Source organism: Lasioglossum baleicum, chromosome 15 (genome assembly GCF_051020765.1).
Source record: "Lasioglossum baleicum chromosome 15, iyLasBale1, whole genome shotgun sequence".
NCBI classification, from domain to species: domain Eukaryota; kingdom Metazoa; phylum Arthropoda; class Insecta; order Hymenoptera; family Halictidae; genus Lasioglossum; species Lasioglossum baleicum.
In genome coordinates this window covers 5073919-5101886 of record NC_134943.1, presented here as the reverse complement: position 1 = coordinate 5101886, position 27968 = coordinate 5073919, and the positions used below count along the sequence as shown (strand labels likewise).

Here is a 27968-nt window from a genome sequence, read left to right as displayed (position 1 = left end):
ATTCGCCTGAAAATGTGAACGCGGCGCATATACATATACCAGTTGCTGATAAGTATGCTGCGGACCTTCAAGCAAATTCCCAGTTTCGTGCGCTGTTTTGAAAACGTCAGGAGCCTGAGAAAACTTCTTAAAAATAGAACAAGAGATATTTCTAATTCCTACTGACAGTTATTTGCGTACAGCAGAGATTTTTCTGATGCTACAAATGCACGGAGGTAAAAATTGTCCGAACCTTTTTACCACATGTGACCAACTTAAGTTCAAATGAAATGTTGAGAAATAGCGCACACAGTACACACGAATATATTTTATATGGTTTCACACAGTGTCCTATAATATTGTCACGAACAGTGCGATGAAAATGAGGTTCCGGGCGCAGCAGGAATTGGCGAGGCTCGAAAGAGGAAAACGAGTTGCTGGCATTTAAGCTCGAATCCGCTCGGAACAGCAGCTGCACGCTCCGCAGGAGCCAGGCCGGTGTAATTCTCGCGTTAGCGTTGGATACGTATCGATTTCAATTTATTCACCGTGAAATGTTTATGACGAATAATACGTCGCTCTAAAAGCATGGCGAATCCGGTCGGTTCGCGGGTCGCGGAGCTTTCAGCAGCGAAACACGAACGCCGTTGGCCATCTAGGACTCCGTTTGGAGTGAAGTGTGCGCACCGTGTGCACGCGGCTATACACCGGATGCTGCAAGTGCAGCTCGCATTCTTCACGTTCCCGTGAACGTTGCACCGAGGATGCGCCTTGAGATTTCATCCCGGCAGTCGTTTCGTCCCCCCGTGGAATCCGCCTCCCGACGAATGATATTATTCCCCTTATGCATTATGCAGCCCCGATGAGACGGAGGAAAGTGCATCTTGGGAGAATTAGAGCCGGGAGAAAAATATCCAATTACCGAATGACTTGGAACATTGTCCGAGTTGCTTCATTCGCGAGGTCTCTAATAATTCTGATTCTATGCTGACAACAATTCCCAACAATGTCCGGAATGGTTTGAAAGATTGTTAGAATGCATGAGTGCACTGTCAATGTCGCAGGATTCCAAAGGAATTCGCCTAACATATACGATTCTGTGAGAGATGGGACAGATAAGAGGCCGCCGCGTCGCATCGATGAATTCGAGGGAGGAAAGGTTCGCCTAATTGAATCCGTTCCCAACGGAAACGTAAATCGAGAGATCAACGCGGACCACAGAAAAACAGGGCTCTGTCTGGCCGGCCACGTTCCCGCTTCCTGAGGAACTATCCTCTTTGGGGATGATCCCGGTCCCTGGAACACTGCTAAGCTCGGCTTAGAAACGACAACGAATGGCCGACGAGCAACGTCATTGTTCGAGGGTTCGGACCTAAACGATAAGTCTACCGGGTCTGCTCTGCTGTCATAATCGTTTCTCGCGGGATTCTCCGGCGAGAGAATCGTCGGACACCTTGTTTTATCGGGGATTAGCGCCGTGAACCAGATTAATCGCGTATTCTCCGATCGGTTGGAAGCGGTGGGCGTGCCCGGAGAAATGATCGGAAGAGCGTCCCGATTATTCGATCACTATCGCTCGGAAATTCTGTTCTACTTTGATCAGTGTTCCCACGTTTCTCCCTTTTCCTATTCTGTAAATACGTTCGGCTCTTCTTGCGCGCGGAAAATTGCCTCAGTAATTATACAGGGTGTCTCATCTAAAGAAGGTCACCTAAATATCTCCTTCATTTTTAATGGCACAGAAAACATTTACGGCATAATTTAAATGGTATCGAAGGAGGAATATCATAGAAGAACAATTTTTTTGTCCGGTTATATTTTCATAGATTTTTTCAAGGTCATCGTTATTTTTTATCGGGAAAACTTTTTATTCCATTTTGTAGTAGCTGAGAAAATACATTTGTACATGCTTAAGTCATTACCTTCAGGTGACCTTGAGTACCCAAAAATGTGATAAAATTGTAGGAATTATCCTACTATTATTTTACTGAGATTTTGAAAATCGCCTCTTCTTCTGTCGATGAGCGTTACAACAATTGGAAGATGATAAAACGTTTTTTAAAATCGTCCTGTTTACTGACGAAGCATTTTTTACCAATCACAGACAGGCAAATCTTAGAAATATGAACTACTGGTCCGTAGAGAACCCACGATCGATGAGACAAGTAGATAGACAAAGACCGTGGACAGTGAATGTTTGGTGTGGGATTCTAAATAACAAAATCATCGGCCCTTTTTTTATTAACAGAATACTAAACGGAGATAGGTACGCAGCATTTTTAACGGGTGAACTGGATGACTTGATGGAAAATGTGATATTAAGTGTTTGTGCGATTATGCGGTACCAACATGATGGTTGCCCAACTTGTTACTCACGAGCAGCGGTTCAAGTATTAAATACGAAATTCCCCAATCGTTGCATTGGACGTAATGGTCTCACACTTTGGCCAGCACGTACACCGGATTTGACCCCATTAGATTTCTTTCTCTGGGGAAAACTAAAAGAAGAAGTACCAGCAGCAACCTACCATTCCAGAGGACATGATAAATCGCATAATTAGAGCTTGTGCTGCTGTCTCATCGGAAATAATCGAAAGAGTATCGCGATCCATGATTGATCGTGTCAGAAAGTGTGTTGTTGCCGACGGACATCAATTTTATCATATTTTTTGGTACTCAAGTTCACCTGAAGGTAATGACTTAAGCATGTTCAAATGTATTTTTTCAGTCGCTACAAGATGGAATAAAAAAGAAATAAGTTTTCCCGATAAAAGATAACGATGACCTTGAAAATACTATGAGAAAGTAACCGGACAAAAGAAACTGTTCCTCCTTCGATACCATTTAAATTATGCCATAAATATTTGTTGTGCCATTAAAAATAAAGGAGATATTTAGGTGGCGTTCTTTAACTGAGACACCCTCTATATATTTTATGTGTACATTGAATAAACCAGAAATAATTAAAAGTTTGTATATCATGCGCAAGTAATAAATTGATCCGTTTCTTCTATTTTGTGTTTAACTTCCTCGCTTTTTGCCATGAATGCATAAAACCCATAACGGCTATAAAATCGTTGAAATATAAGGGAATAAAGTTTGAGATTTATCTTTCTGTACTTGAGGTTTGAAAAATATGAAAGGCAATTCGTTGAGGAGCAGTTCATTAAAGAAAGGTGCGCATGACAGTCGAATGGAGAAAGTCAGGAATCGCGACTGTGGGGATAAACAGTCAACAATTTTGCTAGAGGTAGCAATCACGGACACGTCCCGGACAGCTTAGCAACATTGTTAGCCAACCGGTCGCAACAATTTGCGGCAGTCTCTCGATTACGCGGATTGCGGCCGTGCTCGGCGTTGATCCGCTTACGACACACAGTTGTCAAAGTTGTGACTCCGCCGACGACGAATCCAGAACACGGTCCAAGAACCGTCGATTAGAGGCGGTTAAGGGGACCGTGAGCGAAACGATGATGGGCCCCCCGCCTGGCTGGTGCCAATTGGAAAATTGCGGACTGATTGGTCGTTTCGCGCGACCGGAAGTCATCCAGTGTCAATGGCCAGCCGTGTCGGACCCGCTTCTTCTCTACCGACTTCCGTTTCGATTCCAATTCCATTTCCATCTTAGCACCGCGTCTACAGACCACTACATCTGCTCCACAATACTTTACAAACAAACTGCAGATTTGATGCATTTATATAATTCCATTTATTTCCGTTTCGATTCCAATTCCATTTCCATCTTAACACCGCGTCCGTTCCGCAATGCTTTACGGACTGCGAATTGTATGCTTTTATGACAATTGTTTAGTTGAAATACAAAGCTGTAACAACATTGAACGAATGTGATCGTATCAATATTGGTGTACAAGTTAATTTGTTTCATGAGTAATTATTTATGTACCGATCTGATGACTATATGTTCAGTACTAAATGGAGTAGTACTAATGGATCCATCTTCCAACACTTGTAACCAAATAGACATCCGTTACAAACGTATAGTGTGCTTTGCAGAATTGCTTGTGGAAGATATGTTTGCTTAAGAATCTCGTCCCGTTTCATTTTAAGGGAATTTCGAATGGAATCGATGTTTGGAAATACAAGTGAAATACTCGCAGAACAATGAAATACGATCACCGATAAAAAAGGGTACGCGGAATGTACGCGCGCGCGCGCCGCGGTTCGAAAACGCCGCCGGATATCTGGCCCTGTTTATTGTGGACATATTTTATCCGAGGAAGTTTCGCGCAGCAAAACAAAAATGGCACACAAGTGGCTGCGGTTTCCGATGGAAACTCGAGGCTCGGTCGAGATGTTGTTCGTGACTACGATGCATAATCGGGTCGCGTGTGCACCGACCTGATAAATGGCCAATTAATTCTACGATTGTGCATAGACTCATTTTAATTGGAAATTTATTTTGTTTTCTTAGCGCGGTCCTACCAATATCACTCAATTATAGTCCGTCGGAACAGACTGCGAATTTTTGTGAGCAATCTTTCCATGCAAGTTTTACCTATAAACAGAGTAGGGCAATAATCAACTAATATTTAAAAATGACTAATAGCCCTCTTGAATGTTAGTCATAGCACAATAGTCATTAGTCAAAACTTTTTGATTAGTTAGTGATAACTAAATGGCAAATAGTTAGTAATCGTTAGCTATTGCTTATTAGTGAATCGGTAGTTGATGATCAGTCATCAGTCACTATTGTGCGATTAACATACATTAATATTATTAATTAGTTATCATAAAAAACTTTTGACTAATGACTATTCTGCGATGACTAACATTGAAAAAGTCATTTAAAATATTAGTTGATTATTGCCCTACTCTGCCTATAAAGATCTTTAAACATCAGATCTCTACACAATACTGAAACACATAATTTAATGGCACTTTATTTGATTTTTCATTTACCGGATTCGTTGAAGCGGCCTTCGAAGCAATAACAAAAATTCATTAAACGAGCATCAGTTGAGCAAAACCTGGAGAAAAATGGTTCGCCAACGAACTGTAAATTGTGGACTATTGACCGTAGACAAGTTTACGAGCTTGCCACCCGTCTTTCTTCCGCAAGAACAGCATTCCATCTTCCCAACGCGAATCGAGCATCAATCGATCAGGTTGTCCGCGGTGAATGCAAAGGATGAATTTTTCTCTGCAACGAGCTTCTTAAAATCGTGAATAGCCGGACGAATCTGTTGGAAGCGATTGGTATCGCCGTGGTTATAAATCATAGTATGTACTCTTATGATCCCATAGCGAAATGAATCGCGCGATTTCGTTAATTGCCAGTATTCCCCGAGCACTACGGGTAGTCTACGGTAGCCTCTACAAATCATGTATACGTATTCAAGATGAATTGATGGTTCGGAATATTCTCTGCGCAGTGTTGGAACCTGGTGGCACGGGACGGGACGAAAATTGGTTCCAAGAACGGAATATATTCCTCGGGGGAACGAATAGGAAAGTCGACGGAAAGATAAATCTCTCGTCGAGACGGCGCACGATCCGGTCTGCAACCGGGCGTCGTTTGTTAACGCCGATTATCGCTAATTAGCGGTAGTCGAGCGGGAGCGACATTGACACCGAGAGACTGCCGAAGAGAGTGGTTCGTTCTCTTCGTCCTGGAAACTGTCGATCTCTCGGAATTCTTAGATACATTGATACGGAAAGACTGCTAAAGAGAGAATTTTCATCTTGGTCCTGAAAGGTGATCATTTTGAATTTATTAGTGAGAAGTGACAAATCGGATTTACTTGAAACTTTGCATACGTTTTTAACATGCTTTGATCGTGTTACTCAAATTTTTCCAGTTGCATTTATTTAGAAATAAAGTTCCTATGGATGATGGTATTGATCAAACTGAAAAAGAGATCGATTTTTTGGAGTACGTAAATGTGAAAATTGGCCCTTAAGCACTGGCATCGATGATTGAGCCCGGGCCGCTATTAATACTCGAAGAAAGTGAACTTTTTCCAAGAGACTCGCGCCGGCGAAGTAATAATCGATAGTTTCGACGAGCACGGCCAGGTTCGAGTAGTTATTTATACTTGAAGCAGTCCCTGCCGAGCATAAAGCCCGTCAACGTGGGCTCGCTATAATATTCTTCGTAGAACGCCTCGAAATCCGGCAGGAAATTATTAATAGTCCAAGAAACTCCCCGTCCAAGTACCATAAATTTCCCACGGGCGAAATTTCAATCCCCTGTTGCCAGAATATCGCCGCCGCGCCGTTGTAAACGCGCGAGCGGGGCTTTTACGCGCGGTGCTTTATCGGTTGTCGAACGTTGCCTGTAATTGTCGAATCCGTGGCAGGGCGGAGAATAGAAACTGGCCTAATCTCGCCAGCGCTCGTTGTCAAGAAAAATTTCCCTGAACCGCAGACTACTATAGCTAAGGGATGCTAATTTACTTTCGTTAGAAAATACACAATGTAATTGAGAATTTGTCTGTCTGGTAGCAGAATGACTGATACTGTGGGATTTAAGGCTCTTCAAGGGCTCCTTTAAGAGCCCTTGAAGTGTTTCAAAGGGCTGCAAAATCCGAGGAGATCCCTTACGACCTACAGAAGTATTCGAGAGAATTTAAAGTCCTTTAAATTGCTTTAAGGTAGTTTCACGAGTTTCTGGAAGACCTGATGATTTTCGAGAAACCTTGAAAAGTTCCTTTGAAGGTGTCCAACAATTTTAAGGTATTTAAAAATATCCAAAAATCTATCTGATCCTCCAGAGATTCTTTAGAGCCTCCAGAATCCATCAGGATATTCCTGAGATCCGCATAATTCTCTGGAGATCTTTAAAAATCATAAAAATCTGTTAGAAACCTCCAGAGGATTTCTAAGATCTCTCAAAGGTCTCCAAAACCTTTGAAAGGTTTTCAAGAATATCTAGTGTCCTCCACGATCCTCCAGATGTTTCTCAAGCCTCCAGTAAGCCCTCGGGAGCTCCTCAAGGGCCCCACAATCCCCCAGAGATTCCCAGAAGTCGTAAAAGTCATTTAAGAATCTCCAAGGGACTTTTAACATCCTTCAAAGACCTCTAACGTGCTCCAAAGGGTACAAAGGGTCCAAAGGTTTTTAGTAGGTCACCAAATACTCCTAAGAGACTTTCAAAACCTTTTTAAGAAGATTAAATTGAATAATAATGAGTGAAAATGATAATCAAAGGACAGAAGAATCACCGGAAATAGGCTAGCATGCTCTAACGTCTCTAATCTAATGATCTAATTTCATTATAGGCTCCCTGAAAATTTAACTAACCTAGAGAGACTCCTCCGTGGCTAGAAACCTGATAGAAACCACTAATTTTCGCCTGCCGAGTCCCATTAATAACTTACTGGTGCAAATCTACCGTAATCCTTGTGTATAATCAAAGTATTAACATCAGAAATTATTGATTGTCATCCTGTAGAGAAACTCACAGTGAGAAATCTTAATATAACTCTGTAATTACATTAATTCTTACATCGGTCCTTACAATATTTCAATCTTAAGCCATTTGAATAATAAAAGAAAGCTAAAAAATTCCAATATTTATGTACTTTGGGCTATAACAGATACATACATGAAAAGGAAAATTACAACAGAATACAATATTTTAATGTCCAAAAAATTCCAATATTTATTTTCCTCCATACTAACAGATTGAAATTTTAATATTGATTTTCTCTGATAGCAGGCTGAAATTTCAATATTTATTTTCTTTGATAATAGCTGGGTAAAATTTCAACATACATATATGTTTCCCGACTACAACAGAGTCCCTGCAACAAATATGAAATATTTCTTCGTTTTAAAATCAAAAACCCAGTCGACAAAAATGTCTCCTAAATAACTCTTGCAAGCATTCTCGCGATGAGATCACCGCACTCAATGGAACACGAAAATTGCAACTGAAAGTGCAGAGGTGGTGTTGGCGAGTCCAACAGGACTTTCCACTGGGCCAAAAGTCTCGTCAGGAAGTGCGAAGCACGGTTCCATCTGCGAGCAAATAATACTTTGTTATCTCCGTGGAGAAAGTTAGGTTGGTCCGACATATCCTGGCACAAATAATCCGTGGAGGCGAGTGCTCGTTTAGGATAGCTCGCCGCTGGTTAGGTGGTAGATTCGCCTAAATTCGTTCCTGAGAATTTTTTCGGCGGGTCTCATCGATCGTCGACACTTAAGACACTCTTAACCCGATTGTCCCTTCTCTCCCGGCGATATTAGCCTGATCCTCTCGCGCCGAACGACGAAAACGTTTCTCCCCGATGCTTCGTTATCGAACCATTCCCCATGGAGCACTCCGCGGTATGAGCCGCAAAAACCACCCCCTTTCAGATCGACGACTCCCCTTTCTATACCCGATTGCCTTTCGTTCTCGTTTTCGTTTTCGTTCACAAAACCAGCCGGTGCAACCCGAGGAATCCGATTAGCTCGCATATTTTCCTCGGGAAATTATTTCGTCGCTCCGAGGACTAGCAGACTCATGCTCGCGAAGAATCAATTATTTGCCGGGAATCTTGTTTGCTTGTTTTGCAATAATTTACTTTAACGTAATTTGTAAAACGGCATATAGTTAGCATTGACATTAGGATCAGAAACAATAACATAAAGTTATAACTAAATTGCGGATTTCATGTATTTATGGCAAGAATGAGTAGTTGCAATTATGCATAACTTATTAAAATTATAGAAAAAAGGATATCATATCTATTTGGCTCCTGGTTTTTGTAATTGATGTAAACAATTTTTATTTTGCAAATAATATATTTGTTTGCGGCCCTCCGGGTGGGTAAATACGATAACTGCATTTGCTGCACAGTTCGCAAAACAACACAAAAGTAAAAACAAATGTAATTTTATTTTAATTTAGACTGCCGCGTGATTCTCTAATAAAAATTCGACGCTGTGTGTTGGACGACGAACTCATTGGGAATCAATAATGCGCAGCCAAACATGTCAACCTGCTACTTGTACAGTTTCAAAAAAATGATGATTTTTGCAGTTTATCCGAATTTTCAGACTTTCCTTTGAAAGTATTTCGAATTTGTTTCCTGCAAACTTTTCCAGGACCATAACGAACAAAACAAAAAAAGAAAACAAAAATCCCATAGAAAAAAGCACTTTCGTTTTTTCTCGAATTTTCCACTTTTCCAGGCAACTTTTCCAATTTTTCTTTCCCCAAAAACCTTATTCGTACTATTACGAGCACTTTTTTAAAAAAATTAGCCAAATCGGTCCAGCCGTTCTCAAGTGATGCGCTTACCAACGAACAGCAATTAATTTTTATTTATATGTATAGATAAATATCCGCAGTCTAGTTATAACAGTTCATATAAATCGATGGGTTTAACGAAGAGTAGGACTACGTTTCTGAAGTTTCATCTTCCACAATGTGAAAATTGGCATAATTACAGAATTCTGCAGAACCATGTAATCAGATCGTCTGACACCAATTACCGAATAGTAAAGTCGACAATAACAGTAACAACTTATCATTAATACTACAAACCGAAGAAAAATAATAGAATAAACGTCAGAACATAATCCCTGTGTACTATTTCTTCTTCCGCGACAGCGAGCACGGTGAGTTATAAACAACGACTAAACATTGCACGTTTGTATACGGATATCCCAAGTGACTCTCCATCCACAGTCACGAAACAAGGTAACAAGATCGTTTCAGATAAATTCTACCTCTCTCTCTTCATCAGAATTTCCGTTCTCTTAGAGACAGTCGAGAGTATCCGGTGACTCGCGGACTCCAACTACTACAGTCGCTATTACTTGAAGGGATAATTTTCAGATAAACGTTAATTAACGATGCATGAGCTCCTCGTAGTTACGTGTATGTTCCACGTATGCATCCATCATCTGTGAAACAGAAACATTCGACCAGGGAGCTCTTGCGCAATAAAACAAGAACCCGTAATTGCATCAAATTATAACATAAATCTACTTTTCTTACCAGCGGGGTTGGACCGAAATACAAACCTGTGCCGAGGGATTTATGTTCTTATTCATAGTCGAACACGGACGAGCAAATGTTACTGGATTTATGCTCTCAGTTATGAGATTTTTATCTACGCACACACTTGTTTATAGTTAAATATATAAACTCAAATAAATTGCATTAGCTGTCGCACACTCACTCCACAATAAAACATAATCAAATAATACTAATATCTTGCGCATCGTAATTGTTTGAATGCAAACCAACGATTCGGGCGCATTTAAGCACCAATTCGCGATAATAAACAGAACGATCGTTACCAGCAGATCTGGGTTCAAATTCGCGACAAACTGCAAACAAGCAATAAAGCTAGATTTACGTTCTAATTCACGGTCAAACACGAGCGAACAAAATGACCAAACTTTCGCTCCCGAATTCCCCAATAAACCCCCGGAATTAATCAACTCTCGCAGCCCAATTTCCTGATATATTCCCGGTCGCTGTTCCACGAGGAAGAAAAAGTCCCTCGCTAATAGAAAGGAATGCGACTTATCGAAACGAACGATCTCTCGCCCCGTGACAGTCGACGGGGTGAACGACACGCGACGTTGCGAGGCCCACCCTTCTACCATTCGCATGATCCCCTAACCGGTCATAATCACGCGAGACGGAACAATACGCGATCACGAACCAACCGAACGTGCCGCGAATGTGGCAACACCCCGAAACCTGTGGACATCGTTCACAGTGAGAGGATAGTAGAAAAAGTAGTGACCAATTAACCGAGTATTATAATAACCAATTGAATCTAGATTCATGATCATAAGATAGTACCTAGAACAGGAGACCCATTTAGCGCCTGAAAATTTCAAGACGACCATCAACGAACGATTCTAGATCAAACGGTCTGCATCATTTTCCATAAAAGACACCCCTCTGTACGTCGTCGCGCAGCTAAAGTGAATCTCGGATGAGACGTTTAAAGGCACAATAAAAAACCAGGAGAAAAAAGGACAATAAAGCAGGAGGATCTCGTTTAAACGTTACCTGAGAGGTCCGTGGATCCTGTGTTCAGCTGGTCCTCAGGATTTATCGTTCCGCAGGGTTCAATTAAGGACGCACAATTAAACCGGAAAATAATTCAGCGGCGGACTAATCGCTGCGCCGCAAGTTCGCGTTCCAATTCGGAATCGTATTTACTTAAAGCACAGAGAGATAGACGACGGTCGCGAACACTGTAGAGGTGATCTTCGATTAACACGCGAGATCCTCCAGGATCGGTAATCCGGTGCGAACCGATTTAAAGCGGTAAGAATACGATCGGAAAACCACGCGACACCACTCATCCAAAACGGTCCCTTGGCCTCTTTTGATGGAAACTCGAGGTCCTTGGATGAAACGTGTACAGGATCGATGTCCAGGTTGATGGCAATAGTGACACTGTTCTTGACGATACCCCACAGTTCCCGATCCGCTACCCTATGGGGCCCCTTGGCGCCTGTCCCCCTTAGAACGAAGAACGTTCAATCTTATGGAACACTGTTTTCTCGTGGAACGCGATGGGGACATGGAGACAGTAAGAGAGGTTTATGGGAGGTTGCTGGAGAGATGCAGGCGTCGCCCGGCGAGATTCGGCTAATTGTTCCATGGTGATGATTTTAAGGAAGTTTGCATTAAATTCTAGGAGAAACAGATGTAGAATGTTCAAGGGGAACCGGCCACCGAGTGATTTCTCAGGGAAAATGTGTTTCAGAACCCGGTGCAGGGTTGTGTTTACCGTTCAGAAGGGGAAAGGAGCGGGTCTTGAGTCGAAAAGGAGCCAGAGCTAGGTAGTTCTGGTCTCCAGAGGGGGATCGGGATCGATCGATCTCGATCGCGGGGCCTGGATCGAGGAGCTAATTGGACGGTAGCAAAAGGGACTGGCGTTCGAGTCGAGCCGGCGTTTACCTTTCGAAAGGAGCTCCGCCGGAAGAGCGTTCAATCCATTTATCGGTTTCCCCCGGGGACAAATCCTCGGCTCGCCGCCTCTCGGCTGCGGAACCGTAACGAGCGGAGGTGAGCGGGATTCCGCGAAAAACTTTTAATTGATCGAGAGCTCTAGGATCGACGGCGCCAGGCCTCGCGAGATCCCGACTTTAAAGCGGTGGAACGTTCTGCGCCGCGAAGTCGAACTCCAAGTAACACAGCCTCTAAGTTGTTAGTGGAAAGACCTAGTTGTGTTTAGAGACATCACGCAGAAGCTTTGGATTTAGCGTGGTAGCTGGGGAGATTATTAGAGATCAACAGCTGAAACTGTGGGTTGGAGTGTCGGAGTTTGCACCTTTGAATTAGAAGGATGCTCAGCCAGCTAACAGGTTTAGAGTGCGTCCTCTAGAGAAATCACGTAGCCGGCCCCTGTGATGTTTGGCGACATCGTAGAGATGCTTTCAAACGAGGTTAGTATGGCATTAGAGAAGATTAGTAGAGATTAACAGCTAAAACTGTGGAAATTATGTCTTTGAGATTGCACCTTGGAAGTTAAAGTAACCGAGGCAGCTAACGAATTTAGATAAACCATCAACACTCAAGACCCCAAAAATCTGTTCCCCTTCCACCGCTCAACTAATTACCAGTCCCGTATCCATCACTTGCGTCTCCAACCACCAATCTTCAATCACCAAATCTACCCGCCCACCCGCAGTACCCCAGCCCCCTTCACCCGCGTTTAATCCCGCGTCGTCTTCCTCTTCGAAGGACGCGCGCGTTCTCCGCTCTAACTATCCTAATCGCAGGTCCATCGATTTAGCCGCGATTATCGACGGCACACTAACTGCCCCCTGACAACTCGGCCCTGTGATTCAAGGACAAACTTTCCACAACGAACCAGCAGATCTCGGGGTACCAACAGTTAATCCTTCTAGATAATCCCGAAGATCCCCCGACACAGCGACACTGGAGGGAACACCATTTCCGCAGAGTTCCTTCTCGAAGGTCAACTTCCTAAATTCCACCGGAAGTCACTTTAAAGACGCAGATGCTCCAAGATTTACTAAGGTTAATGTTAACACTTTGACGCCGGGTATTTATACTGGCCGAATGAAAACCGGCGCAAAATTAAGTATGATGATGTCACGGAGAAACATTGAAAAAAAATACATTTATACGTGTCCCGATGTCAAAGTGTTAAGAGGACGATGCCAAAGAGAATCTATGCAAATACAAGACACCAAGAACACGCGAGTCCGGTGCACGCTTCCGGTTGCAGCTTCAAGGTCGTTCGCATAATCTCGCCGGATCTCGTCGGGAAGGTCACTTTGTTGACTGGAGAAAGATCCTATTGCAGTTTCTTGCAAATTGGATTGTCGGGGAATTGTTGGCGAAGGTTCAGAGGTTGTTGGGGCTGGTTTACCGATTTCCGGTTTGCACACGCGATCCACGGCGATTCGGGTTGTTTCGACGCCGGGATAGAGAAAAAGAGAGCGTGAGAGAAAAGGAGAGAAAAAAAGAGAGAGAGAGATCTGCGAGTCTCGCGATTCTGGTCCTCGAGGACGCCGGGACGTGTTTCGCGGTTTGAGAGGAGCGACTGGTGCCGCCGCGTGGCCCCAAACCTCTGTTACCCGTGGCGCGTGCGCTCCCCATTCAACGGCACCCTCGCCTCGCGTCGCCTCGCGTCGAGACGCCCTGCCGACGTCCACACGCACCTACGGCTGCCAATTCTGTGCAAGCGATACGCTGTTTGCCCGAGCCGCCAAAGCTTGCACACCTTCCGCGATTGTTTGCTCTTTTTCCGACGCGCCGAGCCTCCTCTTTGCCGCGGGCTGGATGACTCTTCTAGGCTGCTAGGCCTGTATCTTTTTACCCGTCGCTTCGAAAGATCTTTCGGACATGTTCGCAAGCTCGTAGTGATCCTACCTTCGATGCATAAGGATCTTGACAATCAGTGATTTTGGCGTTCCCTTTTCTAGGTTTTGTTCGAATGATTCTTGATCGAACATCAAGAAGTTGTCTGTCTATAGAATAGCAGACTTCTTGTCTTGACTTTTAAGTCGGTTCCAGTGCCACAAAATACTTGGCAAGTAAGTAGGGGCTTTTGTCAGTGTTTCGTGGGATTTTCCCTGTCCCTTAGCTCTTCTTCTTTGTTTTCCAACGGAGGTATCTTTCAAAGACGTTCTGAGACTAATGGAGAAGGAGTTATAAGGGTGGTACTCGCTAGTATTCTTACTCACTGTAATCCCATAGTGGTTTTACCTTAGGTGCACCAAGAAATGTAATTTCGACTTTCAGCTTTCTATCTAACATTTAGATCCGGCCTAGCAGAAGACTACAAAAGAGGATTGCTCTCTGTGTTCATAAGATTGTCACTCATGTTTTACCAATCCTAGGATACTTGGTGATTGAGAACTCAACCATAAACATGTCCTACCAAGTAATACTGCACTGCTAAGAATTGTGTATGTAAATTGCGAATATTTGAAAATCGGGATATACAACGATCCCAAAAATAAAAACAAATTCCAAAAAATACCAGAAACAACCTCCTAATCGTGTAACAGAGCATCAATTTCGAAACTCGGCGACACGAAACGGGAATATAGCTCAGCTGAACATCGACACAATGGCAGTCGCGTATTTTACACCGAAGTACCACTGTTCCAACCGCGACCTACAACCGAATTTGGGTTCTAGGTTACGGGTAAAGTCCGGTTCCGGCCCGGTTTCGTGTTTTCTAGAAGGGATTAAATAGAACTGGCCGGCGAACAGGGACAAAGCAGAATTCCCCGACGGAGGAGGAGCCAGTAGTCGTTCATTCTTCTGTCTAATGTCGTTTTCACCCCGTAGGGTTGAACTCGTTGTCTGCTCGGCCGGGAATTCCTTTCCGATTCATTAAAGGTGAACGCTTCCGCTTTATTGCCTCGAGCCCAGCGTCTCTCTCTAATCGCTGGCTGCAAATACCCGCCTTTATGGACCAGAGCTATTCTAACAGTTCCGAATAGATTACCGCGGATCGTTGAGGTACGTCGACTCGCCTTTTTAGGACCATCGAAATCCGGGACGCGATATTTCCCATCGTTTTTCGAGGATTCAGGGGGTGGTTGATCGGTGCTTCGGACCACTTTCGAATTCGCCCGTCGAAATCCAGAGTCTTCGAATATTGAATCCACTCTTATCCCAGGGAAACTCTTCTCCGAGTCCTGGAAAAGACGAGCTTACAATGAGAACCAATAAACTAAGACACTGGAGCACACACTGTTGCGTATTCGTCGTTCGAATCAATCACTATCGCTATCTGCGGACGCCTCACGCAACAGTATCCTTTAAAATAGTGGACCCTAATAAATAGACTCTGCTTGTGAAACCCAAAATAGTGGGAATATTATTCTAATTTATTGTTTGTAACTCGTTCTATTCCTTGCAATCGACACACAATATTATTTTTATCTTGCATAAAAAGATTTAACAAATTCATTTGATATCCGAGCAACAAATTCCCAAAGATGACCTATTTCTGTATAATTTGATGGAAAGTAAGCCCAGATATTGCGGGGGTGGCACAAAACAAGGATAACGGAACGCAAGATTCGCATTTCAGCAACACAGAGGGTTGTGTCCGAGGCTTCTCGACATCGCAGCCCAGGCAAATTAGGGGATGTCTTCGCAAAGTATACGATCGCCACAGCAGTTCGGCCCAGTTTCGGCCCGCCCAGACACTCTCGCCGCGTTGATGAATGGATCGCGTAAACTGGCGTCACAGAATGGGACAAAACGACCTGGCTAAAAGAAAATTAATGTTACTCGGGGAAGAACCAATTACATTATAGTATCATATACTTTATTTTTCAATATCTGCTTCTGGGTTCTTGTGGTCGGTGCTTACAATCGTCAGACGATCAAAAACCCGTCTCCAGAGAATCTTTTGATATTCAGTAATCCTCATGACTTTGAGAAATTGTGCGAGTTGTACTACTTTGGGCGATGTAGCTTAAATTGCATTGTATACAGTGACTCCCACTAATATTCGGACACTCTTGAAAACACCATAACTTGTTTAATATTGGAATATACGACTTGACATTTTTGGAGAAGTTATAACAATTGGTTTGCCACACAACGTGACAAAAATTTTTGAAAAAAACTAATACAAGTTGTCGGAATTGCAGAGAGAATACTAACAGTTGTATTTTTCAACTTTTTTATGTGGGCTTATATAGAAAATTTTGGAGAACACGTTTCGTAGATCTGCATCAATTAAACATATTCTGAAAATTTCATCAAAATCGATCGACGTTGTAATGAGCTATAAACGTTTAAAGATGGTAAAAATTGAAGTTTTTCACGATTTTCGACCTCCAACTGCAGTAATTCTAAGGATTCTTACATCTTTCAATGCCTGTCGTTTTTTCCCGCATCAACCGATTGCTATGAAACATTCACAGTACATATAATTGACACAGATCTACAAAACGTGTTTTTTAAAATTTCAATATAGGCCCGCATAAAAAAGTTGTAAAATGCAATTTTTAGTAGGGTAAGGTTGCTCAAGTCGTACCAGTGCTTAAGTCGTACCACTTAAATTTTGAACGAACTACGGCAACAGCACATACAACAGCAACCAAATATACATCTGAGTCAACCAAGTTGCTTTACGTATTACTGTCTGCCATAAACCAGCCTCATTATAAATCCTGTCATCAAGTAAGTTTATTTCATTTTTCTTATAATTTTCCGCATATGTGTTTGGTAGTTAATCTTGCAAGTAAATTATTACTAAAATTATGTTCCTTATTAAATATAAATTCAGTAGAATTTACACAATCGTTTGGTCGAAACGAAATCGTATTAATTTTATTCAATGTTAGGTTATGTTTACTTTTTAAATTTAACTTGTGCCGTGTCTTAAGTCGTACCCATATGAGATTCCTAAGTCGTACTACCTTGTCAGTCGAAATAACGTCAACGCAGAATAAAGAAAACATAAAAAATGCGGCAAATGAAAGAAACGCAGTAATTAATAAAAGGGTATTGGCATTCAAAATTAAAAAGAAGCAAAGAGCGATTGGTTTTGTTTTATTTGTGGAGAGGATCGGGAGGAAAACATGATTCAATGCTTGAAATGCAAATCATGGGTGCACGATGTATGCGCTGGAGTTGACAAAACAACAACAAAATTTGTACGTGATGTTTGTACTAACTGAATACCTATGTGTCACGTAAACAGATTAATAAAAAATTCGTTTTAATTATTATTGTTGCTTAATCGAATTCTTAGGTACGACTTAGGAAATCGGTTACTTTAGTCGTACCGATGTATAAAGATTTAGTTTATTTTACGTGAAAGCATATAGATTTTCAAATTTCGATATAATAAATAACAACAATATTAACATAAGTTTTGAATAACACATTTAATTTCTATTTATTTGATAAATCCTAAGTTTTATGTGGTTTGTTTCTTAAGGGGTACGACTTGAGCAACCTTACCCTATTTTCTCTACAATTCCGATCACATGCAATTTTTGAAAAAATTTCTTTTCACATCCTGTAGTAAACAAATTGCTCTAACTTCCCAAAAATGTTCAAATCGCATAGTCCAATATTAAAAAAATTATGGTGTTTTTAAGAGTATCCAAATATTAGTGGGAGTCACTGTACATTGGGAAAAATTCGTAATGACTTCTTTAATAACAATCATGTTAGAATCGAGGTGCTCAGTATGAATAGGGTATAAAAATTACATCACAATGTCGATCTCCTCAAAAATTCATTAAAGTCTATAAAGCAGAGGCAAAGTTGGAGACATTTGATGATCATCAGGTCGTTCGGTCCCACAGCGTGGGTAACTGGGAACGTTAACGAAACTCGGTAATTAATTCCAGCATCGTTAACCCGGCCGGTGAGAGACGGTTGTTTATCGTGAACCATTCTCGTCTCCGTTGTGCTCGCAGTTTTTCCGTCGGCCAATAAAAAGAAGAAGAAGAAAAAAGAAAGATGTAGGGAGTCGAGACGGGAAAGTTCGAACGTTTCCTTTTCGCCCATAGTCGCAACGTTTCTTGGAGGCGCAATTATCATCCGCCCACAGCTTTACGATACCCGTTACGACAGTTTTACGTCAGCTTGATCCCTTACGCGGCTATTTGCCTCGTTAGAAGTTTCCTGACGGAATTTATTGCACGCATCCGGGGATATCGAATCCGGATCCTCGTTAACGCCTCATCGGAACGCCCTTCGACGCTGACAACGGAACCCTTAATCGCGCCGGCGACGATACTGACCGGCCTGATTAATACTTCACCGACACTGCCTCTGTACGGACACAATTATTTCCCCCGGTAGCCAAATTCATTTTTACTGTGGTACGTTTAACACTGACAGTATCGAGCACATTATTTATATAAAATTACAAGACTGAATTCATCGAGATTTCTCGCAATTTTTTTAACAATATGTAGACAGAAATGCCACAGTAAAAATTCATTTTTAACTGCAAAAAGAAATAATGTTCACTCGGATGCGTCACAGAAAAATGAAATCTCATCGGAATTTGCAATTTCCGTGATTGAATCGCTCTCTTCTAATAGGATTTCGGTAGACACGGTTCTATCCACGATTAACCAATCAGTGAAACGAACAATACACCATCGCGTCGGCTGCGCGATTATTCATCGTTCCCGATCGCTTACTCTTCATCTTCACGAAGCTATGTCCTCTTGAAGGGGCAGGTAAACGCTCGGAATTAAACCGCAATCGTTCGTCTTCGTTCTCGGCTGGTTAGACACAGGCTTGGAACGAACCACGGCCGCGCATTGCGTGTAGACAAGGTCCCCGCAAAGTGCTTGTACAGAGGGTGGGCGTTAGCTCGAGGCAATTTCGTCGGCTGACGATTCCCTCGCGGACGATAAAAGCGAAGAATATTGACAGCGAATGAGACGCGGGAGATGCGTCCCCGCTTCCTACCCTATAAGTTTGATAGTAAACGATGTAGCCACCGAACGCTGGACGTTCATGAAACTTATGGAAACAGAGACACCGTGTAAAAATATCGGTTCATGAATGGGCTGCTAGCTAAAGCTTCTGATTTACGAGTACACTGCCAGAGAGCGCAACACAAGGTTTAGTTTTCGTGTCAAGGGTCCTATGAAGTGTCCAAGTGTTGGGAAAAGCTCGGTGAATTTTGAGAAACTTATTTGGTGTATTATTAGATTGTGGATCATTACGTGAAATAAAAATTGTTCGATCACAATTCTTCATACTTTCAATTTATTAAAATCAACCAAGGCAGAAAAATGAAATACAGCTGGATGCAGCCTGATTGGCTCGAAGGAAAATTAATTTGCGATTCTGCTCGCGAAACGATGCGGGCCTCGGGAAGTATGCGGCGCTCCTGGAGGACGTGTCGGCGGTTTTAGTGTGCGATCGAACATTTTTCAATCGGCGAAGAATGTTCGTCGGTTGATCCGCGGCGACGGTGCTTTAATCGTTCGGCAAATTACGCGGGAAAGGAAGGAAGGAAGGAAGGAAAGTGGAAGGAGGATTCGTGGAAGGAGGAATTATCGAGCGAGGCTCTTCCGTGATTCCCGGGGAGCGGATGATCGATCGGCGTTTGCACACCCCGGCGAGAGTTTAGGGGAGTCACTCGGCCATTTCGGAGCTGTTGACGCGACGAAAACGCGACCGTGCACTTTCGGTCGCTTGGTCCCATTGCGTCGCATTCCTGGACATCTCCTTTAGGTCTCACCTAGGTGGCCGATTAGACGGTCGAGACTCCATCGCTCCCACAGTCCTCGGAATCTTGGCAATCGCCACCGAAACACTTAGGCAAGTTTGGTTCTTCCTTCTTTGTAGTGACGCATGGCACCCTCATGTCATTCTCGCGCGAGAATCCTGCAAAATAGAGAAGTTGAACGACGAGTCTAAAACTAGTCGGTAGCGTTTTGCAGATCCTTCGGATTTGACAGTCTCGCGGGGATTATATCGCAGTTTATTGTAAATCAATTCCGGACCCTTAACGCGCAAACGACTTCCCGCGTAATTAACACCGCGATAACTCGCGTAATCTCGTTAGACCGACGGATAACGTGCTTGAACGGGTTGCTTTAAAACCTCGTTTAGATTAACACCGATGCGTCGGCGGTTCTTTTCACGCGAATTAATTCGTTTCCCAAGGCCATTCAATCCCATCTTCAAGCCCTTAGCCCGGGAAACTTCGTTCTACCACCCCGCGAAGGGAATTGAAAAACTAATTTTACTCTTGATTAAGGTTCGAGTTTCCGAAGGCAAGGTTAAGGTGAGATGCACAAAAGTGTCCAAACTAGAGAACGAATTGAAGTGCAAAAATAATTTATTCTTTTCCCTTATTCGCTCGCATTTATCTAACGCGTGGCAGTCGACGCGTTAACAATTACTATAAAACTTTGAACATGCAGCTTTCCTGCTGGCTGACATAGCACAGAGAAAGGCGCACGATTATCTGATCCCATCGTACGCGACGAGACACTGGAATTTAATAGAGAGCCGAAAGTTCCGAAATTTCAAGCAAGTAATGGCCGCTTAACAAAATTCAAATTTGGTTGTAGCATACTGAGATTAAATAATTGCGGGGCTGAATTTTCGACAGACAAGGCCGCTTGTGGATACGTCGATGAAAAGTTTTAGTCAATTTCTAATTGAATAATTTACGGCTTTTGTTGAACATGTGTGCAAAACTCTGGAAAGAATAAACGATCTTCGTACACCTATGAAAATCAATTTATTCTTCCCTCACTGTTTAATACCTCAATAAAAATGCAACGTTAAAATGAAATTTCAACAAAAAATCAGAACCATGATTAATGTTACCGTGCATGCAAAATTTAATGATAGCAGACAATAGAGGGGGTAATAAATTTCCCTTAAGCAAACCTGGTGCTCCAGAGATCCTTCCTAAAGCCCTCTAACAAGATCAAGAGGTGGCAGCGCATGTTGTGAATTTAAGACGGTCAGGATGGTATCAGGGGTTGACGGCCAATTAGGGTGGGGTTTATCGAGGTCCGGTTCCGTTTAAGTCCGCGATCGAGCGTATCGGACCAAGGTGAATTTGTTGCTAGGAAATTCGTGGCACTTACCCGCGTTCATTGCCGAGGGGAAATCGCTCCCGGGTTGATTGTAACTGGGCAGTGGTGGCCCGCATCCGTAACCGAGCGGCGATTGTAGCTGGGACAGGTCCGGCACCGGTTCGGGGGGCGCGCAGCAGCGGGTCCCGGCGCAACAACCGCCGCCGCAACAGTCACGCGCCCAACTGCAGCAGCCGGTGTCAATGGCGGGTCCGACTCTGTCGTAAACAGTGCAGGCTTTCGTTATCCAAGCGATTTAGTCCCGCACTGAGAATGGTTTTAGTCGCGCTCCGAGAGCTATCCAGTCTCTCAGCTCCGCGGAATTCCGAAACAAGCCCCTGCAATGTCGAACGGAGCGATAAAGAAAGACTCACGGAGTGGCAGCTGGAAACGGGACTGGCCCTCCTTGTAAGCTTGCGCCTGGTCCTGTTGGTGGATAGTAGGGCACTGCTGGTCGCTGTTCCAGCAAGGGTTTGTATGTGCTGAAAGGAACAAGTTTGCGTTTTATGATTTTGAAGATTTCTCGCTGCGAAGGTGGTTTTTAGAGAATATTGTGAGCCGTGCCAATGAAGCATAAAATCTGAGAGTATTTGGCAGCACAGGTTTTTGATGAACACGAAGTTGTTCCTCGAAGTTTATTTATTGCTCTAATATATTTTATTAGTTACTCTAATATATTTTTTATTTTCTTAGAAGTTAGATAAATCGATAGAAACCGAGTAGCTTATACTTTAGTTTAATCATTTTTTAATAAAGGACTCTTCAACTTGCTCAAGTACTGTTTGATACATTTTTCAACAGTTATAGCTTACCTGCAGTGGTCACACATGGTACTCGGCAATTTTGATGTTGTCTAAATGATTTGTTAGTTGATCTATGAAGTTAATGGTGGGCTGTTGTTGACATTAACAACGGATAGTTCATGTTCCTTACTTCAATGTATACACGATGATTTTATGCATATGAGAAACGCAGCTCTACCCACCATCAAGATTCACATTTTTATACATTCTAAACCCAACAGGGAACGTAGTGTACGGATCTATATAAATGTATAATTACGAAAAGGATTAAATTAAATGTTCATTCTTCAAACTAAATGTATTTTGTACCTTCCAATATTTTCTACATTATGTAACAAAAAATAATCACAAAAAAAAACTTGGCCAAAATATTTTGGGTGAAATACAATGTATACTTTTTACCATAATTTTACAATTCAATATTTTCAATTGTGCATACAATGTTCTAGAAGTTCTAGGACATATGTCGAAAAATGAACATCTACACGAATTTCTCCACGGTTATTTATATTATTTATCCGGTAAAAATAGTGCCGTGCCAATGCATTCACGCAGTAAATTTGAATCAGCATCCGGCAGCCTAGTTTCTGCACGATCGAAGAACATCAACTGTTTGTTTTAAGAGGCCGAATGGAAAATACAATTCGCGATGCGAAAAAGAATAGAAAACAGAGATTCTGAGGATGATGGGGGAGAGGGTCTTTTTATTAGGGCAAGGGGATTACATCGATCGGACAAGATATTGAATTTTTATCGGGAGGGAACGGGTTTCCGGGGTTCCCTCGTAGACGTTTTATTTCCTATCGGCGCAGCATTTCGAAGGGGCCGATTCCGATTCCTTCGGTTTCCCTTTATCCTTGCAACAGCCGGACATGCAGCAGCCGCCGGCCGCCTCTCTCGCCCTGCAAAACGACCATTCGATCTGCATGCTAAAATTTCCCATCGGTGGTCATCGCGAAATTTCGTTTCGCGACGCGCTCTGTGGTCGATTTTTCTTAAGAATTGCACGAAAACAGGAGCAAAAACTATTCAGAATGATTTTAGGGGACATGATTTTTTTCCAATTCATTTTATGGAACGAGTACAACATTTTCTAGGGGTGGTTTCGTCCACTAGAAATAATTTTGAGATATACACAACTCTATATGGGAGAATGAAGAATTTTTAAAGCTTTTCTAATATTGTAGAATATAAGCGTGGTAAAAAGAAACAATTTTCTAAATTATAAATTTAGTACGATTTCATCAGACTCGCAAAAATTCGGTTCCCACATAATTGCTTTAAAACAACTTCTCCGGGATGAAAATCATGCTTCCCCGTAATAAATCCAACTTCAAGCAAAACCTGTTCAACTTTTAAACATAATCGACCACAGGACGTCGTCCTGTCTCCTCGAACCCTTGCAAGGGACAAAACTCAAGTCTTCCGTTCAAAAGGGACGGTTCCTTCCTGGAGGAATCATTGTTCCCGTTGTGCGGCATGACAATCCAAAGGGGCGTCCCTTTGTGCTCGCGTTGCATTGTCGGAAATATTTCTTTCCACTTTTATTCCGAATTTTCGGACCCGCGATGTTATCGCGTTCTTGTTTGGAAGTTCTCCCGGGGAGCGTTCGCTCGAAATGATCGCGACCTCGTATGGCCACCGTGGCTCGCAGTTTCCCTATACGTTCTATACGATCATTTTACCCTTTCGAGGCCGGCATCTGGATGATTTCGAGGAGTTACTTCCCCTGAGAGCAACAATTTTTCGTTTCCTTCGGTGCACCTCCTCCCGAGCAACAACCTCCTTCTTCCTGCGTCCCGGAACAGCACTTCGAACCGCAACATCCGCCCATTGTCTTTGTCTCTCTGCACAGTCAGTCGAGTTACTCGATTAACCCCCTTGCACCACCGATCCACCCCCTAAGTTCACTGTTGCTGGGATAATTGCGCGCGTTAGGGCAGGAAACGAGCCGCCTCTGTGTCAATGCTTGGTTGGCGTATACATAGTCGTTTATGGTTTCTCTTCGGAGGTCCGTGGAAAAAGGGACACTATCCCCTGGCCGATCGTAATTATTTCACCACCTACTCGGAACTACCGAGCTTCTTTATTGCTATTTTACTGTTTCTGCAGCTACATTTTTCAACCGATCTTTACGACATCTACATTTTGTTTCACATAAAATTGGCTTGCAGAGAAACCTCTCTCTCCAACAAAATTATTTATATTTATCGAGTAGCATGTCCCACCTAGTCAATTAACACGTTATTTGCCGGAGACGCTTAAAACGCGTTGTACAGTAAAAATTAGGCGCCAGCCATTATGAGACATGTAGTACCATGGGTAAGTCATGATTATATTATTAATCGTTTCGCGACTGTAAGCACGTATCTGAAAAAATTGCCCGCTTTACAGGCTGGATTGATGAAAAAACCATCCGCAGACAATGTGTTAACACACTTGAGTATATATGTATAAAAAGAAATTAAGGTTACGTCGACCAAGCATTTTGTACTTCCTTCATTTGCCAAAACATTCTCGATTGTTATAAATTTCAAGCATAATATTCATGCAAAACAAATCCTAATCCCACAGTTTCAGCTACATCTTTCTCCAGACAGTCTATACACGAAATGCACGCAGTAGATTCTGCAGATGCAATTATCGATAGTGCAAGAGTTAACCCATAATCGCAATGCACTTCCAGCGGCCATACAGGTGTCGGATAAACTCGACACGGTTCGAGCCTTTCGCCAAATAGGATTTTAATGACGCGAAACAATGGAATGGTTATTTTATCGGACGATAAGCGTAAAGAAGCTGTTATTTCAACAGGATACTTGGGAATCAAGAGAGATCATACTTCTTGGAGCAGCATCCGCCAAAGTCCTTATCCTTCTCGCCGTTCTTCTTTTCGCCGCTGTAAGAGCAAAATGGTTTATTATAAAATCATTGTTCCGGAGAAAAAGCCATTTTGTTCATGTTATTGATGTTTTAACGAAGCGGTGAAGTAAAATAGCTCCATATGCTTCTCACATTCACAGTAAATTATATTCGGGATTATAAATGCATAATTAGAAGTTTAAATTCTTTTCTTTTCACTGTATCAATTAATCCGTCATGTTATAAAATACAACATAATGAACTTAATTATACATTTTAACGCGTTGAATGCTGCTGGACTCGTTCAAACATTAACGCTGGTTTGATATGTTTGATTTGTTGTAAAATGATTACCACAGAATATCAGTTAATCAATAGCATAAAATTATCTGGATTGACGCTGCCAGGTGAAAACTTAGTAATTATAATTTATACCGCCGGTCGATTCTGCGGATAACATAGGAACCATAGCCGAAACTGACAGCTGAAAATTTTAATTCATTCTAACAGTCTCTCAAAATAAAGGTTCTTGATAACCATTTCAATCAAAAGCTTTGTAAGACGTTTTAAGCAACTATTTTCGGAATTATTTCAAGCCCTAACTACGTGGCTTCCGAAAGGTCTTCGGATCAGCATCTACATTTGCGGTTTTACATTTGAAAATGGAGATACCAAAAATAAACTCACTGTTCGCATTTGCACGTCACTTGGCCCGAATACCCCTTCTGGCCGGTCACTTTTCTTTAACGAAGAATAAGAAAGTTTATCAGAAGTTTCTCGAACCGGATAGGCGAACATTTATTGATCGAGACTTACGAGCAATGGTCGCACATGATTACTTCCGGTTCTGGAATCGGTGGTTCGGAGGGAATTCAGAAAATTTAGGATACGTCGAGGATACAGGAATTTCGAGGGCTTGCCGAAACACGATCGATCAGATCTGACGACACGAGCAAACACACGGGGCCAATGATCTCAGATCATTTGTTTCCTGCAGCCGGCAGTTCTTTCTTCTGGTCGATTTCACGGCAAACGAGAGTCGAACGTTCGCGCGATTCTATTCGAACTTCTGAAGGATGATCATTTTCGCTACATTTTCCTTTCATCTCTATATTCTCTTTTGTGTGCAAACCTGCAAATCAAACAAATACAAATTCTGTGTTCTTCAATAGCCCATCATTTGAAATGCACAACTGTCTTGTATGTTGCACTCTTTAGTAAATTGAAATTTTTATGTGCGTCCTATCTAAATTATAATTGTTAGCTGCCTTTTTTAAATTGGCGACCGTTCAGCAGTGTTGGGCAATAAATAAATTAAATAAATAATTATTTAAATGAAAATTTAAATAACAAGTTATTTGTTGTTTGGATAGTCAAATAAAAAGCAAAAATAATTATTTATTATTTCAGCAAGTCCAAATAGAATTATCTATATAAATAAAAATCAAATGCTGTTCGTCGGTAAGCGCATCACTTGAGAATGGCTGGACAGATTTGGAGAATTTTTTTTTAAACGTTCGTAATAGTCCGAATAAGGTTTTAGGGAAAGAAAAATTGGAAAAGCAGCCTGGAAAAATGGAAAATTCGGGAAGAACTAAAAGTGCTTTTTGAATCATATTTCAATACAACAACAAAAAATATTTCAATAGGAATTTACATTATCGACGTGACTGTTTACATTATCGATATTATCAACATCCGCCAGTTAGTTTATTTCTATTCCAGTTTATGAATTTACATTATCGACGAATTAAACTATGTGTGTATGTACAATTTTTTTCATATTGTCAAAAGTTGTGACGTCATTAGTGCGCACATTGTGCGCCTCCCGCCAGGCACCGAAGGCATGCCACGAGCATCTAGTTTAAAATAATAAATTAAATTGATATTAACAAATGATAAATTAAATTATATTTTTCTATAGGCAGCTGGGCCCTCCGGACGGGCCAGACCACTGGCGATATACCTGAAAAGGTATAAAAGGTTGCTATAGCAGACAAAAACGCGCACGTGTTCATTGTATATACAAAATACAAGAAATAGGAGAAGACCAAAAACTATTTATTTGATTTCCACCTCAATCCAAATAATAAATAATCTTTTATTTGCAAATTAGAAATAATAAATAGATCACTTCTGGAATTATTTAAATTACTTTTATTTAAATAAAAAGTTTAGTTATTATTTTCAATTAAAATCACACGTTTATTTATTATTTACTCGTTTATTATTTAAAATAAAATTTGCCCAACACTGCCGTTCAGTACACTTTCTCTGATGCTAATAATTCGTTGCCGCAAAGGCAAACGCGAGCGAGGCCGCCATCTGAGAACAACAACCAAAGAAACGCTGCTCGAAGTATAATAAACAATTCTGTAAGACGCAACTCATGCGCTAGACCAGGATACTCTCTTGAATTAACAATGTAGCGATGTTTCTAAAAAAAGAGGATCATCCCCGACTTCTAAAAAGTGTTTATCCTGACTCGCTCCACATTTGTCAGCGCGATAAGATCGTGTACCCCACTGCCGTCGATATTGTTATGGTCGATTGAAATCTCGGCGAGCAAGGGTGCTCTTATTGCAACACTGCACAGGATGCGTATCGCAGGGATTGTCAATTAAGCCCGTCTACACGGTAAATATCGGTGTGGACAGTGTCACGTAATAGTGTCGCGAAAACGATGATGCGAAGCTACGATAGGCAACACTTTCGATTCGATGTACAGGTCGATCCATGTAGCTGCAACGGCCCGATATTTCGGGTAAATATTGACGCCCGCGAAATTGGCTGCCGATGAACTGTTTATATTTTGTTGTCGGTTGTATTCGCAGCCTTTTTTCGTGCACCCGTAAAACCGTGGATTTTTTAAGGGTCGCTAACGAATCCCGCGAGATCGTATGGAATCGAGCGACGGTATAGTAAAGCTGTTGACGTTCACTTAGGCTGGCGAGAAAGCTCCCTTAGCCTGAGAAAATAAACAAAGATCTTCACGCGGTATTTTACAGACGGGTCACAATTTTCGAATCTCTATAGACCGTGACTTTTCTTTCTAATTTAAGAACGTGTGAAAAAAATACATTTGCGTACACGTACACCCCCACCCCCCGAAGGAGGTAATACTCGTGGGAAACAGGCCTTCGGTTTCCCCAACACCCACGAAAAAAACCACACGTCCAGGACCTTGTCGTATGCCCTTTCCTCCCTCAACTTCTGGCTCGCTGGAGGGCCAAACGGGGCCCCGTTTTTCGCATTTCTCCCGTTTGGTTTATCATGCGAGCTGGCTCCACTTATGTTCTTGTCCAATCTCTATAGACCATG

At 42.1% G+C, this 27968-nt stretch overlaps 3 protein-coding genes across 10 annotated transcripts in view; all 3 read right to left on the bottom strand.

Moving 5' to 3' along the window:
* The window catches only part of Dop1r2 (dopamine receptor 2), a 97871-nt gene extending 84346 nt beyond the window's left edge, over positions 1–13525 (bottom strand). Inside the window, exons 1-2 of one of the 7 annotated variants that reach the window (XM_076439955.1) lie at positions 11864–13524; positions 10964–11596 (exon numbers count right to left, since the gene is read on the bottom strand). The gene's annotated coding sequence lies outside the window, so the exon portion shown is untranslated. Of the gene's footprint in view, positions 1–10963 lie in introns of all 7 variants that reach the window. The other 6 variants (XM_076439956.1, XM_076439958.1, XM_076439960.1 and 3 more) reach the window with 6 other exon arrangements.
* A 3804-nt stretch (positions 13526–17329) lies between these two features.
* On the bottom strand, positions 17330–21884 carry LOC143216672 (uncharacterized). Its single transcript, XM_076439964.1, has 4 exons — positions 21795–21884; positions 21357–21464; positions 20995–21200; positions 17330–19774 (listed from the first exon to the last, which is right to left on the bottom strand). Exons 1-4 carry the CDS (start codon positions 21809–21811, stop codon positions 19641–19643), a joined length of 465 nt encoding a protein of 154 aa, XP_076296079.1. The 5' UTR covers positions 21812–21884; the 3' UTR covers positions 17330–19640.
* A 584-nt stretch (positions 21885–22468) lies between these two features.
* On the bottom strand, positions 22469–25647 carry LOC143216673 (uncharacterized). 2 transcript variants are annotated; one of them, XM_076439965.1, is made up of 5 exons: positions 25464–25647; positions 25335–25388; positions 24628–24684; positions 23471–23632; positions 22547–22687 (listed from the first exon to the last, which is right to left on the bottom strand). In XM_076439965.1, exons 1-4 carry the CDS (start codon positions 25478–25480, stop codon positions 23506–23508), a joined length of 255 nt encoding a protein of 84 aa, XP_076296080.1. In that variant the 5' UTR covers positions 25481–25647; the 3' UTR covers positions 22547–22687; positions 23471–23505. The 2 variants fall into 2 exon arrangements, with proteins under 2 accessions (XP_076296081.1, XP_076296080.1); XM_076439966.1 differs by lacking the exon at positions 23471–23632 and having other exon boundaries at positions 22469–22687.
* Between the last annotated feature and the right edge of the window lie 2321 nt (positions 25648–27968).

What these genes read in the sequence shown, in the direction of transcription:
- LOC143216672 (XM_076439964.1), bottom strand. An exon ending in CCGTTTCCAGCTGCCACTCC is followed by an intron (nt 21,201 to 21,356) that starts GTGAGTCTTTCT and finishes TGTTTACGACAG; the next exon opens with AGTCGGACCCGCCATTGACA. An exon ending in CCCCTCGGCAATGAACGCGG is followed by an intron (nt 19,775 to 20,994) that starts GTAAGTGCCACG and finishes TCTATTTTGCAG; the next exon opens with GATTCTCGCGCGAGAATGAC.
- LOC143216673 (XM_076439965.1), bottom strand. An exon ending in GTGACGTGCAAATGCGAACA is followed by an intron (nt 24,685 to 25,334) that starts GTGAGTTTATTT and finishes TTGCTCTTACAG; the next exon opens with CGGCGAAAAGAAGAACGGCG. An exon ending in GGCGGATGCTGCTCCAAGAA is followed by an intron (nt 23,633 to 24,627) that starts GTATGATCTCTC and finishes CTGACTGTGCAG; the next exon opens with AGAGACAAAGACAATGGGCG.